Source organism: Coregonus clupeaformis, chromosome 12 (genome assembly GCF_020615455.1).
Source record: "Coregonus clupeaformis isolate EN_2021a chromosome 12, ASM2061545v1, whole genome shotgun sequence".
In the NCBI taxonomy this organism is placed as follows: domain Eukaryota; kingdom Metazoa; phylum Chordata; class Actinopteri; order Salmoniformes; family Salmonidae; genus Coregonus; species Coregonus clupeaformis.
Window position 1 is genome coordinate 34,974,716 of NC_059203.1, and position 18,495 is coordinate 34,993,210.

General features: G+C 44.6%; 1 protein-coding gene across 1 annotated transcript in view; it reads left to right on the forward strand.

The window, feature by feature from the left end:
- The first annotated feature begins 704 nt into the window (after positions 1–704).
- LOC121578066 (protein bassoon-like) overlaps positions 705–18,495 on the forward strand; it is a 139,179-nt gene continuing 121,388 nt past the window's right edge. Inside the window, exons 1-2 of the mRNA XM_045223841.1 lie at positions 705–980; positions 9,542–9,899. Coding sequence (XP_045079776.1) covers positions 802–980; positions 9,542–9,899 — 537 coding nt within the window. The 5' untranslated portion in view covers positions 705–801. The remainder of the gene's footprint in view (positions 981–9,541; positions 9,900–18,495) is intronic.

The following is an 18,495-nucleotide window of genomic DNA, read 5'->3' on the forward strand; positions in this document are numbered from 1 at the left end:
CAGCGTCTGGTCAATAGTCTGATCAGGTGGCTCCTCAGTCCTCACAGACACACAGTGGCCAGAGAGGACAGACAGGGGGAGGGGACAGGGAGTGGGTCTACATCCCATATAGCATCCTATTCTCTATATGGTGCACTACTTTTGATCAGAGTCCTATGGACCCTGGTCAAAAGTAGTGCACTAAATAGGGAATAGGGTGCCATTTGAGAATGTACCCTTTTAAGAGGAAGAGAATGTACAGGCTTCATTGAAGATTTAGTTTCTGCTATTTAGTGGTTACTTATTTTTACTCTCAGAGATTTGGAATATAAGAGGTTGCACAACCTGGAGAGCACCACTGACACTGGTCCACCAATCCAAGAGAGAGACAACCCTCTCCACGGAGCATACTTGTCTTTAACAAACACTATGTCTACATAACATGCCTTAGAAAATGGAGATGAATGACAGTTCACATGGATCAAATTGCCTCTATATTGGAAAAAGTTTTTTTTCGTAGCGGTTAGGTGGGTTCAAGTGTCTTGCCCCCTCCTCGGGCGCCGCGTGACCCTTACACCTCCTACTAGGACCTGTTTAGGCAGGCTAGACAAATTAGGATTTAGGGCACGCGCCTGTACGCGCTCTCTCCCGGTTGCGTCAGCACGCGTTCTACCCTTTCTGCCAGTGCGCGTGCTCCGTGCAGGAAGCTGAATTGTAGGCGATGATGGCGGAAGGAGAGCAGCGTTGAGTTGTCTCTGAGTTTTTATTCTAACTGTAGAAACCTCTACTACATCGTTTCTCTCCTAATCATCTCCCGAGACGATGGGGAATGAAGGCAGCATCGAGGGAGAGGGCCAGCCGGGACAGCCCGGCTCCACTGTTCCTTCTGCGGGTGCTCCGACTTCCATTTCAGCACCAGCGGGCTCTGGACAGCTCATCAAGCCCAGCAATGGTGCGCCAACGGGAGGTACAGGGGCCGGACCCGGCCCGGGGATTAACAGGTAGGCTACAATCTAGGACAGTTCTCTGCAGAACCGTGACAATAAAACGACAGTGTTTCCGTTTCCAGGATATTTATTTATCGTGACGGATGTCATGTAGCCTAGCCTATAGCGGGAGGATCAGCTATAGCCTATAGTGGCCGTTTTTCAGAGTGTGGAGAAAATACAGCTGGTGTTTTAATTATTAATTTACAATATCGTTGGAACACATATTGTCCATATAGATGATTCCTAGTTTTAATATTTTTGTTACAATGTATTGTATGTTTGGTATATAGGCTACTTTTACACATTTGATGCATGCATAAATGTCTAAAACATCACCTTAACAGGCGGGTAATATAAAGGCTATTGTATAAGCTATAAAGGGATGGTAGACATTTTAAATCGTGAATGGCCACAGCTCTAAACTGTGCAATTTACAGCGTGCGTATTGTAGCCACCAAACTGAACATTTTCATTGATGAAGATTCCACGCCCGCCCTTGCACGGTGCGCGCGAGAGTGGGCCATCAGATTGTACCTAGACCAGAGGGGCCATCTCTTTGTAAGAATGGACCGAAACACCTTGTTCATATACTTTACATTCTCTTTATGAGCGATACTATTTAAAACTTAGTCCTGTATTTAGCTGATAAGCAATTCCATTCATTTCTATGCTTTGATTCCACGATGGGCGTGGCTTGTGAAGATAAGCAACTGCTGTGACTGTAGTGGCCTTCTCACGTAGATTCAGAGAATATCAATAATGGGGTATCCATGAGACCAATTATTCTTTCCCATCAATGACCAAAATCGCCTGCTAATTGGCCGTCTAATAGACGACCGTTACTGAGTCGAGTTAAAAAATAGCATACCATCCATCATCACATAGCCTATCGAGAGTATTCCAATAGAAAAAGAACAACGATTAGTAGGCTAATATTCTATAGAGGCGGGGTGAGGGGATGAAAGCATAGTGAGCCAACGTGTGTTCCCCGTAGCCTCTGAATCATTTGTATCGCCACACCTTGTAAATGGTCGGTTGTGCTGTTGGAGCACCATATCGTAAATAAAACATACATATTATACCACGGAGGAGACAATGAAATCGATTGTGCAAACTCGAGTTTACAAGCTACATTCACGTGAAGAATAGTCGCTTTCATTCCCCATATGGCCTTTAGTAAATTGTACAGTGTAGCCTCCTAGTGTGTTTGCTGTTAATATTCATTTGCAACTCATTATTCATTTGTAACACACACACACACACACACAGAATGCTCAGATGAAGACCTGTCTGTGGTGAGTGTGTGTGTGTAGATTACCTTCAGATGGATGGTCTCTAGCATTAGTGTGACTGGATGACACAAGCTGAGGAGGAGACCAGAATACTCACATACAGCTGCCTGCTTTTACTGTGGAAACATCCTAAATGGCACCCTACTCCCTATATAGTGCACTACTTTTGACTAGAGCCCTGTATAGTGAATAGGGTGCCAATTGGGACGTAACCCCATCGTGTGTAGCTTACCTCTGGCAGCCTGTATGACTGCTGAAAAAGGTTATCCGTTGTATAGTGTGAATGCAGGTGTTTTCTGTGTGTTACAATATGTATGTAGGCCTATTTCTGTCCATTTGGTATGACAATGAGTGACAAGGATTTGTCACTCAGGTTATATTGTTACATGTGCAGTTAGTATGTGAATTCTGTGTATGGAAATTCGGATTCCTCACATGTCAGTGTCTTTCCATCTCGCTGGATGGTGGTGGTGGTATCTCACAAATCACCCAGCCGGTGACTTGCACAGATGGGTTGACGCTTGGTGCTGTACGCTCTGCATTTTCTCCAGCTTTGTTTTATGATGATACACTATACAGCTGCGGAAAGAATTAAGAGACCACTGCAAAATTATCAGTTTCTCTGGTTTTACTATTTATAGGTACAGTGGGGAGAACAAGTATTTGATACACTGCCGATTTTGCAGGTTTTCCTACTTACAAAGCATGTAGAGGTCTGTAAGTTTTATCATAGGTACACTTCAACTGTGAGAGATGGAATCTAAAACAAAAATCCAGAAAATCACATTGTATGATTTTTAAGTAATTCATTTGCATTTTATTGCATGACATAAGTATTTGATACATCAGAAAAGCAGAACTTAATATTTGGTACAGAAACCTTTGTTTGCAATTACAGAGATCATACGTTTCCTGTAGGTCTTGACCAGGTTTGCACACACTGCAGCAGGGATTTTTGGCCCACTCCTCCATACAGACCTTCTCCAGATCCTTCAGGTTTCGGGGCTGTCGCTGGGCAATACTGACTTTCAGCTCCCTCCAAAGATTTTCTATTGGGTTCAGGTCTGGAGACTGGCTAGGCCACTCCAGGACCTTGAGATGCTTCTTACGGAGCCACTCCTTAGTTGCCCTGGCTGTGTGTTTCGGGTCGTTATCATGCTGGAAGACCCAGCCACGACCCATCGTCAATGCTCTTACTGAGGGAAGGAGGTTGTTGGCCAAGATCTCATGATACATGGCCCCATCCATCCTCCCCTCAATACGGTGCAGTCGTCCTGTCCCCTTTGCAGAAAGGCATCCCCAAAGAATTATGTTTCCACCTCCATGCTTCACGGTTGGGATGGTGTTCTTGGGGTTGTATCATCCTTCTTCTTCCTCCAAACACGGCGAGTGGAGTTTAGACCAAAAAACTATATTTTTGTCTCATCAGACCACATGACCTTCTCCCATTCCTCCTCTGGATCATCCATATGGTCATTGCCAAACTTCAGACGGGCCTGGACATGCGCTGGCTTGAGCAGGGGGACCTTACGTGCGCTGCAGGATTTTTATCCATGACGGCGTAGTGTGTTACTAATGGTTTACTTTGAGACTGTGGTCCCAGCTCTCTTCAGGTCATTGACCAGTTCCTGCCGTGTAGTTCTGGGCTGATCCCTCACCTTCCTCATGATCATTGATGCCCCACGAGGTGAGATCTTGCATGGAGCCCCAGACCGAGGATGATTGACCGTCATCTTGAACTTCTTCCATTTTCTAATAAATGCGCCAACAGTTGTTGCCTTCTCACCAAGCTGCTTGCCTATTGTCCTGTAGCCCATCCCAGCCTTGTGCAGGTCTACAATTTTATCCCTGATGTCCTTACACAGCTCTCTGGTCTTGACCATTGTGGAGAGGTTGGAGTCTGTTTGATTGAGTGTGTGGACAGGTGTCTTTTATACAGGTAACGAGTTCAAACAGGTGCAGTTAATACAGGTAATGAGTGGAGAACATGAGGGCTTCTTAAAGAAAAACGAACAGGTCTGTGAGAGCCGGAATTCTTACTGGTTGGTAGGTGATCAAATACTTATGTCATGCAATAAAATGCCAATTAATTACTTAAAAATCATACAATGTGATTTTCTGGATTTTTGTTTTAGATTCCGTCTCTCACCGTTGAAGTGTACCTATGATAAAAAGTACAGACCTCTACATGCTTTGTAAGTAGGAAAACCTGCAAAATCGGCAGTGTATCAAATACTTGTTCTTCTCACTGTATGTGTTTGGGTAAAAATAACATTTTTGTTTTATTCTATAAACTACTGACAACATTTCTCCCAAATTCCCCCCCAAAATATTGTCATTTAGAGCATTTATTTGCAGAAAATGACAACTGATCAAAATAACAAAAAAGATGCAGTGTTGTCAGACCTCGAATAATGCAAAGAAAATAAGTTCATGTTCATTTTTAAACAACACAACACAAAACTTAGGAAGAGTTCAGAAATCAATATTTGGTGGAATATCCCTGATTTTCAATCACAGCTTTCATGCGTCTTGGCATGTTCTCCACCAGTCTTTCACATTGATGTTGGGTGACTTTATGCCACTCCTGGCGCAAAAATTAAAAGCAGCTCGGCTTTGTTTGATGGCTTGTGACCATCCATCTACCTCTTGATCACATTCCAAAAGTTTTCAATGGGGTTCAGGTCTGGAGATTGGGCTGGCCATGACAGGGTCTTGATCTGGTGGCCCTCCATCCACACCTTGATTTACCTTGCTGTGTGGCATGGCACATTGTCCTGCTGGAAAAACCAATCCTCAGAGTTGGGGAACAATGTCAGAGCAAAAGGAAGCAAGTTTTCTTCCAGGACAACCTTGTACGTGGCTTGATTCATGCTTCCATCACAAAGACAAATCTGCCCGATTCCAGCCTTGCTGAAGCACCCCCAGATCATCACCAATCCTCCACCAAATTTCACAGTGGGTGCGAGACACTGTGGCTTGTAGGCCTCTCCAGGTCTCCGTCTAACCATTAGACGACCAGGTGTTGGGCAAAGCTGAAAATTGGACTCATCAGAGAAGATGACCTTACTCCAGTCCTGTACGGTCCAATCCTTATGGTCTTTTGCAAACCTTAGCCTGGCTCTTCTTTGCTTCTCATTGATGAAGGGCTTTTTTCTAGCTTTGCACGACTTCAGCCCTGCCCCTAGGAGCCTGTTTCGAACCGTCCTCGCCGTGCACTTCACCCCAGCTGCCGTTTGCCATTCTTTTTGTAGGTCACTTGATGTCATCCTACGGTTGTTGAGTGACATTCGAATGAGTTGGGGGTCATCCTGGTCAGTAGAGAGTCGTTTTCGCACTCTGCTGGTCTGTAGCTTTGTTGTCCCCAATGTCTGCTGCTTGACCTTTTTCTTATGAACCGCCGTCTTTGGAATTTTAAGGATGGAAGCAACCTGACGCTCACTGTATCCCTCTGCCAGTAAAGCCAGAATTGAAACTTTCTTTTCCTCACTTAAAACTTTCCTTTTCAACTCTTTAGGCATGGTCAATAGTTATTTTTGTATTAATATTACTTTTGAGGTACTATTAGCACTGTTTTTGCCATCCAGCTGGTCCTATTGCAAGAGGATAGTGATGACCACAGCAGTGGTTTTTATACTTTTCCCCGTTAAATAAGATTTGGTTCAGGTGATCACCTAATCAGTACCTAATTCAGTATAATGAGGTGTGCCTGTGTTGGAATTCTCCTGAATGTCCATTGCCCCAGGTATATATAATAAAGTCAAATCAATTAACCAATTATATTTTATACAGATAAGTACAAATAAGCTGTGACACTCAACTACTGTATGACTATGGTCCCTGGTCAAAAGTAGTGCACTATAATGGGAATAGGGTGCCATTTAGGATACAATTCCAGCACTATCTGCTGCTGCTGAAATATTTAAATCACCGCCACTGACCATGTTCATAAAGGAAACAGTCATTGCCTGTCCATTTATTTCAATATACTGTATATTAAGTATAGATTAGAATAATTCACAGTTAAAAGGCCCCACATGAAGGGTCATTAGTGAGCATAGACCAGTGTCTGTTCTGAGGAGGTCAGCTCTGTCTGTGTGTTCATTCCAAATGGCACCCTATTCCCTATATAGTGCACTACTTTTGATCAGGGCCCATAGGGCTATGGTCAAAAGTAGTACACTATGGAATAGGGTGCCATTTGGGACAGAGCCCCTGTCTCTTCTGAGAGATACTCTGTGTGCTGAATATAGCAGCATTACTGTCTGCATATCTGTCTGTACTGGGATTGTATCTGCCTGTCATCTGGTCCTGTGTGGCTCAGTTGGTAGAGGATGGTGCTTTTAATGCCAGGATTGTGGGTTTGATTCCCGCTGGGGCCACCTATACAAAAAATATATGCACGCATGATTGTAAGTTGCTTTGGATACACGTTTCTGCTAAATGGCATATATGATTATATATTATCTGCATAGAAGCTGTGTCTGGCTGTCTGCAGTGAGGAAAGAGGCCTTGTGTCTGTACTGAGAGTATACACTATGTAGTTTAATTTGTAATGACTGAGAATATAGATATTGTTTTATATAGTATCCTAGTAATAGCTGTACATACTATACATCGTAGACCTTCTGCAGATGCACTGTTGACTAGTGTAGGTAAGCAATGCTGTTCATTTGATTGTCAGTGACATTAGTATTTGGTACACGTGAGTGGTTCAGACCCTCTCTCTCGCTCTCTCGCTCTCTCGCTCTGTCGCTCTCTCGCTCTCTCGCTCTCTCGCTCTGTCGCTCTCTCGCTCTCTCGCTCTCTCGCTCTCTCTCACAGACTCATGCACACACACAAGCGGTTAGAGCGTTGGGCCAGTAACCTAACGGTCACTGGTTCGAATACCTGAGCAGACAAGGTACAAAAAATCTGTCGATGTGCTCTTGAGCAAGGCACTTAACCCTAATTTTCTCCAGGGGCGCCGTACTACTGTGGCTGACTCTGTAAAACAACACATTTCACTGCACCTATCCGGTGTATGACAATGAAGCATCATCAACAAAAAAACTAAAACATACACAGGCTCTGCTTCCACTTCCACTGGCATCAGACTCAGAACAACAGTCATCAGAGAGGGAGCACACCAGGTGTTTATACCCTCCACTATTCACTGTGGGATAAAGCAAACAATTCACTGTTCCTTTAACAACCTGCCTCTCCTCTCCTTGTTTAATGACAACAACAGAGAAAACTCATGGTGCTTTGCTATCGACAGAGTGCTATTCACTGGCCCTAACCCTAACCCTATCCCTGTCAACTGAGGGCTATTCACTGGCCCTAACCCTAACCCTATCCCTGTCAACTGAGGGCTATTCACTGGCCCTAACCCTAACCCTATCCCTGTCAACTGAGGGCTATTCACTATGCCTAACCCTATACCTGTCAACTGAGTGCCATTCACTGGCCCTAACCCTAACCCTATCAACTGAGTGCTATTCACAAGCCCTAACCCTAACCCTAACCCTGTCAACAGAGTGCTATTCACTGGCAGATGACCGATATCCATCACTTTGCCCAATGTAGAACAAAATGCTTGCGTTTTTCTATTAAGAAATATTTCATTTCATAGATTTGTTTTTGATGTAACCAGGAGCCTACCTCAGCTCTATTCATTTGGCTCATTAATACAGATTATATTGCGTAAACGGCACACCGCCAGGAAGACTTTTGTCAAGGTCTTAGATGAACAGAATGATTCAGAGAGAGAGAGAGAGAGAGAGAGAGAGAGAGAGAGAGAGAGAGAGAGAGAGAGAGAGAGAGAGAGAGAGAGAGAGAGAGAGAGAGAGAGAGAGAGAGAGAGAGAGAGAGAGAGAGAGAGAGAGAGAGAGAGAGAGAGAGAGAGAGAGAGAGAGAGAGAGAGAGAGAGAGAGAGAGAGAGAGAAAACTGGGTGATTTGTGCTGCTCTGCTCAATTCTGCTCAGCCCGTCTTCAGTGACTCACTGTCACAAACAGTTCTATTTTAATTCTCTCATCCCTCATTTCCTTCTCCTTCTCCCACCCTGGAAGTGGAGGCTGGCTGCCGAGCAGTGTACTGACTACTGGTCTTTGAAGAAGACATGAGCGACAAAACAAGGCCTGCGTAGTGTTGTTGTTGTGACAGAAAGCAGAAAGCTATGATTTCTATTTTAATTGCTGTGTTAATCCACGGTCTGGCCGCTGGCGTCTACAGGCCAGAATGGCCAGAATGACAAAAACAAAAGAGAGAAGTTATTAGTGCTGCGGACGTCTGATAAACCACCTTTCTTCTCAACTCGTCTCATCTCTTTTCGTCTTTTAATTCCTCTCCTCTCCTCTCCTCTCCTCTCCTCTCCTCTCCTCTCCTCTCCTCTCCTCTCCTCTCCTCTCCTCTCCTCTCCTTGTCTCTCCTTGTCTCTCCTTTCCTCTCCTCTCCCCTCCGCCAAGAGAGAGACATGGCATTAAGTCCACAGAAACAATTCACCAGAAAGGAATTTTAGGAACATAGCAGACTAAATACAATTCACTACGTACTCAACACGCAATACTACCTAAACCTTGCATAGGCTGCAGACACTACCATGTCTATTCCATATGAACTGAACACAGACCACAACATGTATGCATGCTCAGTTCAGTGCTTCAGACTGCAGGGTTGGAAAGGTGTGTGTGTGTGTACATGTGTGTGTGATTGAGAGGGCGAGTGTTTCTTTAGTTGACTACTGCCTCCTCCCATCTCCAGAGTAACTTTACTGTAGGGAAACTGTCTGTGTCAAATAGAACCCTATTCCCTATATAGGGCCCTGGTCAAAAGTAGTGCGCTATATAGGGAATAGGGTGCCATTTGAGACATAGCCTATGTCTTTTCCACTGCCAGTGGATCAGAAGGCTGAAGGTGTGGGCGAGGAGGAGGAAAAAATTCACAGCTCTTTTAAAAGCCAAACACTGTTCTATACTTATCTCACCAAGATAAAACAGTTTATTTCTCCAACTCACCCACTCTTTATTTTTTCATGTACCCATATATTCATTCAAGATTAATCACCATACGTGGTTGTGTATTTGTGTTTGAGGCATATGGTTGGATCTGCACAACCGATGTCGTGTGACATGGTTTCATCTTGACATTAGACTACTTTTGAGGTCTGAAAACATCTGATAAAACTTTGATTTGAAAGTGCAATGTCCTATTAGTGAAACTCTACTTCAAACCCCCGGCCTGTTCTGAGGTGTAACACAACATCCTCTCACGAGAGTCTAACACATATCTGTCATCCACAGCATCTCTGGAAGACCCCCCCAGCCAGACCCTGGGTCCAGCCCCAAGGCAGGGGACCGCCTGGCCTCCCAGGGGGAGCAGCAGGGCCAGGGCCACGTCGCCCGTAAGAACCTCCAGGTGGACGTGGGTAGTAGCAGGATGGGACGATCCCCATCGGTGTCCCCCGCCGTCACCCCCACTTCACCCTACTCCCTGCCCCAGATCGCCCCCATGCCCAGCAGCAAGCTGTGCCCCGTCTGTAAGACAGCTGACCTGACGGGCACCACGGAGGACAACCAGCCAAACTGCAGCACCTGCACCCAGTGCCGATCCATGGTGTGCAACCAGTGTGGCTTCAACCCCAACCCGCACCTCACCGAGGTAGGAACAAACAGTGGATCATGTGTTACTTTGCCTATTGATGATTTTGTTTGTTTATACAGTGTCCATATTAGGACATCCCCAGTCTCTTGCTGAGACTGAATCAACTCCCACTATATCAGTATATATATATGTATATTTTACAATGTATGGTACGTTTGAACTGGTTAGAACCTCAGGAACAGAGAATGTGGTCAGGTTTATAGAATGTGGTCAGGTTTATAGAATGTGGTCAGGTTTATAGAATGTGGTCAGGTTTATAGAATGTTGTCAGGGTCATAGAATGTGGTCAGGTTTATAGAATGTGGTCAGGTTTATAGAATGTTGTCAGGGTCATAGAATGTGGTCAGGTTTATAGAATGTGGTCAGGTTTATAGAATGTGGTCAGGTTTATAGAATGTGGTCAGGTTTATAGAATGTGGTCAGGTTTATAGAATGTTGTCAGGGTCATAGAATGTGGTCAGGTTTATAGAATGTGGTCAGGTTTATAGAATGTTGTCAGGGTCATAGAATGTGGTCAGGTTTAAAGAATGTGGTCAGGTTTATAGAATGTGGTCAGGTTTATAGAATGTGGTCAGTGTCATAGAATGTGGTTTGTATTTGTATTTATTATGGATCCCCATTAGCTACTCTTCCCGGGGTCCAGGAAAATTAAGGCAGTTATACAATTTTAAAAACACTACAATACATTTCACAACAGATTTCACAACACATTAAGTGTGTGCCCTCAGGCCACTACTCTACTACCACATATCAACAACACAAAATCCATGTGTATGTGTGTGTAGCGCATATTTTATTATGTGTGTGTGTATGCATGTGTCTGTGCCTGTGTAGCATGTGTCTGTGCCTGTGTGTGTGTGTGTGTGTGTGTGTCTCTTCACATCCCTGCTGTTCCAGAAGGTATATTTTTATCTGATTTTTAAATCTGATTTTACTGCTTGCATGAGTTACTTGATGTAGAATAGAGTTCCATGTAGTTATGACCCTATTCAGTACTGTGCGTCTCCCATAGTCTGTGCTGGACTTGGGGACTGTGAAGAGACCTCTGGTGGCATGTCTTGTGGGGTATGCATGGGTGTCTGAGCTGTGTGCTAGTAGTTTAAACAGAAAGCTCGTGCATTCAACATGTCAATACTTCTCACAAATACAAGTAGTGATGAAGTCAATCTCTCCTCTACTTTGAGCCAGTAGAGATTGACATGCATATTATTAATGTTAGCTCTCCGTGTACATTTAAGGGCCAGCCTTGTTTCCTTGTTCTGGGCCAATTGTAATCAAAAAATGTTTGTGGCACCTGACCTTACAGCTGGACAGTAGTCCAGGTGCGACAAAACTAAGGCCTGTAGGACCTGTCTTGTTGATAGTGTTGTTAAGAAGGCAGAGCAGCACTTTGTTATGGACAGACCTCTCCCCATCTTAGCTACTGTTGCATCAATATGTTTTGACCAGACAGTTTACAATCCAGCATTACTCCAAGCAGTTTAGTTTCCTCAACTTGCTGAATTTCCACACTATTCATTACAAGATTTAGTTGAGGTTTAGAGTTTAGTGAATGATTTGTCCCAAACACAATGCTTTTAATTTTTTTAATATTTAGGACTAACTTATTTCTTGCCACCCATTCTGAAACTGACTGCAGCTCTTTGTTAAGTGTTTCAGTGATTTCAGTTGCTGTGGTAGCTGACGTGTATAGTGTTGAGTCAACAGCATACGTAGACACACAGGCTTTACTCAGAGCCAGTGGCAGGTCATTAGTAAAGATTGAAAAAAGTAAGGGGCCTAGACAGCTGCCCTGGGGAATGCCTGACTCTACCTGGATTGTGTTGGAAAGGCTTCCAGTACCCCTTTCTTGCAGTCAATGACCAAAAGCGCCCTCTTTGGCCTCATGGGTGGAATGTTATAAATTTTTTTCATAATGTCATAATTAATCAAGATTATTTAAAAGGAAACACAGAAAATCCGGTGTTTCTATGTCAAACAGTTTTGTTATATTTCAGTCTTCTGTGATGTATATAAAGTGTAATATTGCGATGCAAACTCAAAATGTAATACATTTGAACTCTATAGCTGACATGGTACAGGTGTCTTCTTTTTTTAAGCCCATAACCATTTGTGTGAGGTGTAAACTTTTGTTTCAAGGTAGAATGTTTTTAGACTACCAATAATCACTCTGTGTGACCCTGATTTAGCCCAATGCTGTAAAAGGTTAAAGAATACCCTCTGTGTTCTGTTAGACAGGTAACTCTCGATCCACAATATAGCAGAGATGTAAAGCCATAACACATACATTTTTCCAGCAGTAGATTATGATCGATAATGTAAAAAGCTGCACTGAAGTCTAACAAAACAGCTCCCACTATCTTTTTATTATCAATTTCTCTCAGCCATTTGTGTAAGGCCATACATTTACATTTACATTTACATTTTAGTCATTTAGCAGACGCTCTTATCCAGAGTGACTTACAGGAGATGTTGAATGCCCTTCTCTATAAGCGTGCTGAAAATCTGTTGTTAATTTGTTTACTGTGAAATAGCATTGTATCTGGTCAAACACAATTATTTCCAAAAGTTTACTAAGGGTTGGTAACAGGCTGATTGGTTGGCTATTTGAGCCAGTAAAGGGTGCTTTGCCATTCTTGGGTAGTGGAATGCCTTTTGCTTCCCTCCAGGTCTGAGGACACACACTTTCTAGTAGGCTTAGATTGAAGAGGTGGCAAATAGGAGTGGCAATATCATCCACTATCGTCCTCAGTCATTTTCCATCCAAGTTGTCAGACCCAGGTGGCTTGTCATTGTTGATAGACAACAATCATTATTTCACCTCTTCCACACTCACTTTCCGGAATTCAAAATTATAATACTTGTCTTTCATAATTTGGTCAGTTATGCATGGATGTGTATATTCAGAATTTGTTGTTGGCATGTCAGGCCTAAGTTTGCTTATCTTGCCAATGAAAAAATCATGAAAGTAGTTGGCAATATCAGTGGGTTTTGTGATGAATGAGCCATTTGATTCAATGAATGATGGAGCCGAGTTTGCCTTTTTGTCCAAAATGTCATTTAAGGTGTTCCAAAGCTTTTTACTATCATTCTTTATACACTACATGACCAAAAGTATGTGGACACCTGCTCATCGAACATCTCATTCCAACATCATGGGCATTAATATGATTTTTTGCTGCTATAACAGCCTCCACTCTTCTGGGAAGGCTTTCCACTAGATGTTGGAACATTGCTGCGGGGACTTGCTTCCATTCAGCCACAAGAGCATTAGTGAGGTCGAGCACTGATGTTGGGCGATTAGGCCTGGCTCGAAGTCGGCGTTCCAATTCATCCCAAAGCTGTTCGATGGGGTTGAGGTCAGGGCTCTGTGCAGAACAGTCAAGTTCTTCCAAAACGATCTCGACAAACCATTTCTGTATGGACCTCGCTTTGTGCATGGGACATTGTCATGCTGAAATAGGAAAGAGCCTTCCCCAAACTGTTGCCACAAAGTTGGAAGCACAGAATCGTCTACAATGCCATTGTATGCTGTAGCATTAAGATTTCCCTTCACTGGAACTAAGGGGCCTAGCCCAAACCATGAAAAACCCCAGATGGTGAAGCGTGATTCATTACTCCAGAGAATGCATTTCCACTGCTCCAGAGTCCAATGGTGGTGAGCTTTACACCACTCCAGCCGACACATGGCATTGTACATCCTGATCCTAGGCTTGCGTGCGGCTGCTCGGCCATGGAAACCCATTTCATGAAGCTCCCGATGAACAGTTATTGTGCTGACATTGCTTTCAGAGGCAGTTTGGAACTCGGTAGTGAGTGTTGTAACCGAGAACAGATGATATTTACGCGCTACGTGCTTCAGCACTTGGTGGTCCCGTTCTGTGAGCTTGTGTGGCCTACCTCTTCGCGGCTGAGCCATGATTGCTTCTAGACGTTTTCACTTCACAGTAACAGCACAGTTGACCGGGGCAGCTCTAGCAGGGCAGAAATGTGACGAACTGACTTGTTGGAAAGGTGGCATCCTATGATGGTGCCACGTTGAAAGTCACTGAGCTCTTCAGTAAAGCCATTCTACTGGAGATTGCATTTACTGTGTGCTCGATTTTATACACCTGTCAGCAACGGGTGTGGCTGAAATAGCCAAATCCATTAATTTGAAGGGGTATCCACATACTTTTGTATATATAGTTTTCATTTATTTTTGTTTCATAGTATAGTTTCTTCTTCTTTTTGTTCAGTTTATTCACGATTTCTCAATTTACTGTATGTTTGCCAATCGGCTGTGCAGCCAGACTTATTTGCCATTCCTTTTGTCTTATCCCTCTCAACCATAATTGTTTTTAATTCCTCATCAATCCACAGGGATTTAACCGTTTTTACAGTAATTTTCTGAATGGATGCATGCTTATTAGTAACTGGTATAAGCAATTTTATAAAAATGTCAAGTGCAGCGTTTGGTTGCTCTCATTACATACCACAGACCAGCAAATCATGTTTACATCTTCAACATAGGAATCACTACAAAACGAATTTTATGACCTCTTAAACACTATATTAGGCCCAGTCTTTGGAACTGTGGTTTTCCTAGATATGGCTACTATATTGTGATCAGTACATCCGATGGATTTGGGTGCTGCTTTAGAGCAGATTTCTGCAGCATTAGTAAAGATGTGATCAATACATGTGGATGATTTCATTCCTGTGCCTTTTGTAAATACCCTGGTAGGTTGACTGATAACCTGAACGAGGTTGCAGGCACTGGTTACAGTTTGAAGTTATTTCTTGAGTGGGCAGTTTGATGAAAGCCAGTCAATATTTAGGTCACCCAGAAAATATACCTCTCTGATGATATCACATACATTATCAAGCATTTCACACGTTATCCAGATACTGACTGTTAGCACTTGGTGGTCTATAGCAGCTTCCCACCAGAATGAGCTTTAGGTGAGGCAGATGAACCTGTAGCCATATTACTTCAACAGTATTTAACATGAGATCCTCTCTAAGCTTTACAGGAATGTGGCTCTGAATATAGACCGCAAGACCGCCCCCATTGTCATTCCTGTCTCTTCTGAAGATGTTGAAACCATGTATTGCTACCACTGTATCATCAAAGGTATTATCTAAGTGAGTTTCAGAGATAGTCAGTATATGAATGTTATCTGTTCCTAGCAAGTTATTGATTTCATGAACCTTGTTTCTTAGGCTACATATGTTAATGTGGGCTATTTTTATAACTTTTCTGGGATTCTTTATTGTTTTTATTGCTTAACTGTGAGGCTTATCAGAGGTAGACATGACAGTGATAGTTATGTTCGAGCTGATAATGCAGGGTGACCTGCACACAGTGGACTGACTTCCTTATAGGGAAAACGGCCTCAGTGCTAACAGTATAACTCAGGTTCATAGGCACATGATTGCTGCATACAATAGCTGTAGGATTAACAGAGGCATTCAGGGGCATTAGAGGTACATAAATTAGGTTACTTACATTATGACTGCCAAAGCCCCTGGGACAATGTACATTTGCAGCAGCACTACGACAACTCAGTGACACAATGGTAGGGATTTGTCACGGTTCTCTAAGACCGAACCCAGAAGCAGACCAGGACAAGGTGAGTTGAACGAATGAGAGTGTTTATTTACAGATAAAAGATGCAGAATAGTCCAGGAGACGGAGCGGGTGGCGGAGATGAGTAGGTGGTGGTGAAGTGGCAGATGAACTGATGGCACGGCAGGGTTTGGGTGAAGGTTCCGGGAGAATGACTGTAGACAGAACAAACGGAGGTAAGTACAAGGCAGGTCAACAAGGTGCAAAAAACAACAAAACTAACGCTAGTACTCTGAGGCTGATATGCTGGCAAAACATACTGTTTATGGCTACGATCAGGCAGGGAATGGATGTCAGGTCAGAGCTTATGAAGGGGTGATGATCAGGACCAGGTGTGCCGAAGCTGATGAGAAGCAGGTGCGGGTAATCGAGAGATCACCCGCCTAGCAACGTCGCCCGGCAACCGGACAGGGTGCGTTCAGGCACCTTCGGGAAACAGGAGATACAGAGCAGAAAAACGGCAACACAGGCAGGAACAGACTCAGGACGCAGGGTTCATGACAGGATTATCTGAGCAGGGCTTGGGTCACTGATAGAGACTGTGGAGACTATGGTCAAGGTTATAACAGAGTCATTTAGTGAGTGTGGTCAAGGTTATAAAAGTGTGGTCAGGGTTATAACAGTGTGGTAAGGGTTATAACAGAGTCATTTAGTGAGTGTGGTCAGGGTTATAACAGTGTTGTCAGGGTTATTACATTTACGTGATTTAGCAGACGCTCTTATCCAGAGCGACTTACGAATTGGTGCATTCACCTTATAGCCAGTGGGATAACCACTTTACACATTTTTATTAATTTTTTTAGAAAACATTTTTCTATATATATATATATATATTATTATTTTTTTTGGTGGGGGGTGGGGTGGGGTAAGGGGGGGGTTAGAAGGATTACTTTATCCTATCCCATGTATTCCTTAAAGAGGTGGGCTTTCAAATGTCTCCGGAAGGTGGTGAGTGACTCCGCTGTCCTGGCGTCGTGAGGGAGCTTGTTCCACCATTGGGGTGCCAGAGCAGCGAACAATTTTGACTGGGCTGAGCGGGAACTGTGCTTCAGCAGAGGTAGGGGAGCCAGCAGGCCAGAGGTGGATGAACGCAATGCCCTCATTTGGGTGTAGGGACTGATCAGAGCCTGAAGGTATGGAGGTGCCGTTCCCCTCACAGCTCCGTAGGCAAGCACCATGGTCTTGTAGCAGATGCGAGCTTCAACTGGAAGCCAGTGTAGTGTGCGGAGGAACGGGCAGTCCTTCCCCGGGAGGAAGAGCAGCTCCATCTTGCCAAGGTTCAGCTTGAGGTGGTGATCCGTCATCCATACTGATATGTCTGCCAGACATGCAGAGATGCGATTCGCCACCTGGTTATCAGAAGGGGGAAAGGAGAAGATGAGTTGTGTGTCGTCTGCGTAGCAATGATAGGAGAGGCCATGTGAGGATATGACAGAGCCAAGTGACTTGGTGTATAGCGAGAATAGGAGAGGGCCTAGAACTGAGCCCTGGGGGACACCAGTGGTGAGAGCACGTGGTGCGGAGACAGCTTCTCGCCACGCCACTTGGTAGGAACGACCGGTCAGGTAGGACGCAATCCAAGAGTGAGCCGCGCCGGAGATGCCCAGCTCGGAGAGGGTGGAGATCTGATGGTTCACAGTATCAAAGGCAACAGACAGGTCTAGAAGGACAAGAGCAGAGGAGAGAGAGTTAGCTTTAGCAGTGCAGAGAGCCTCCGTGACACAGAGAAGAGCAGTCTCAGTTGAATGACCAGTCTTGAAACCTGACTGGTTTGGATCAAGAAGGTCATTCTGAGAGAGATAGCAAGAGAGCTGGCTAAAGACGGCACGCTCAATAGTTTTGGAGAGAAAAGAAAGAAGGGATACTGGTCTGTAGTTGTTGACATCAGAGGGATCGAGTGTTGGTTTTTTGAGAAGGGGTGCAACTCTCGCTCTCTTGAAGACGGAAGGGACATAGCCAGCGGTCAAGGATGAGTTGATCAGCGAGGTGAGGTAAGGGAGAAGGTCACCGGAGATGGTCTGGAGAAGAGAGGAGGGGATAGGGTCAAGCGGGCAGGTTGATGGGCGGCCGGCCGTCACAAGTCGCAAGATTTTATCTGGAGAGAGAGGGGAGAAAGAAGTCAAAGCATAGGGTAGGGCAGTGTGAGCAGGACCAGCAGTGTCATTTGACTTAACAAACGAGGATCGGATGTCGTCAACCTTCTTTTCAAAATGGTTGACGAAGTCATCCACAGAGAGGGAGGAGGGGGGAGGGGGAGGAGGATTCAGCAGGGAGGAGAAGGTGGCAAAGAGCTTCCTAGGGTTAGAGGCAGATGCTTGGAATCTAGAGTGGTAGAAAGTGGCCTTAGCAGCAGAAACAGATGAAGAAAATGTAGAGAGGAGGGAGTGAAAAGATGCCAGGTCCGCAGGGAGTCTAGTTTTCCTCCATTTCCGCTCGGCTGCCCGGAGCCCTGTTCTGTGAGCTCGCAATGAGTCATCAAGCCACGGAACTGGAGGGGAGGACCGAGCCGGCCGGGAGGATAGGGGACATAGAGAGTCAAAGGATGCAGAAAGGGAGGAGAGGAGGGTTGAGGAGGCAGAATCAGGAGATTGGAGGGAGAAGGATTGAGCAGAGGGAAGAGATAGGATGGAAGAGGAGAGAGTAGCGGGAGAGAGAGAGCGAAGGTTGCGACGGCGCATTACCATCTGAGTAGGGGCAGAGTGAGTAGTGTTGGAGGAGAGCGAGAGAGAAAAGGATACAAAGTAGTGGTCGGAGACATGGAGGGGAGTTGCAGTGAGATTTGTAGAAGAACAGCATCTAGTAAAGATGAGGTCAAGCGTATTGCCTGCCTTGTGAGTAGGGGGGGATGGTGAGAGGGTGAGGTCAAAAGAGGAGAGGAGTGGAAAGAAGGAGGCAGAGATAAATGAGTCAAAGGTAGACGTAGGGAGGTTGAAGTCCCCCAGAACTGTGAGGGGTGAGCCATCCTCAGGAAAGGAACTTATC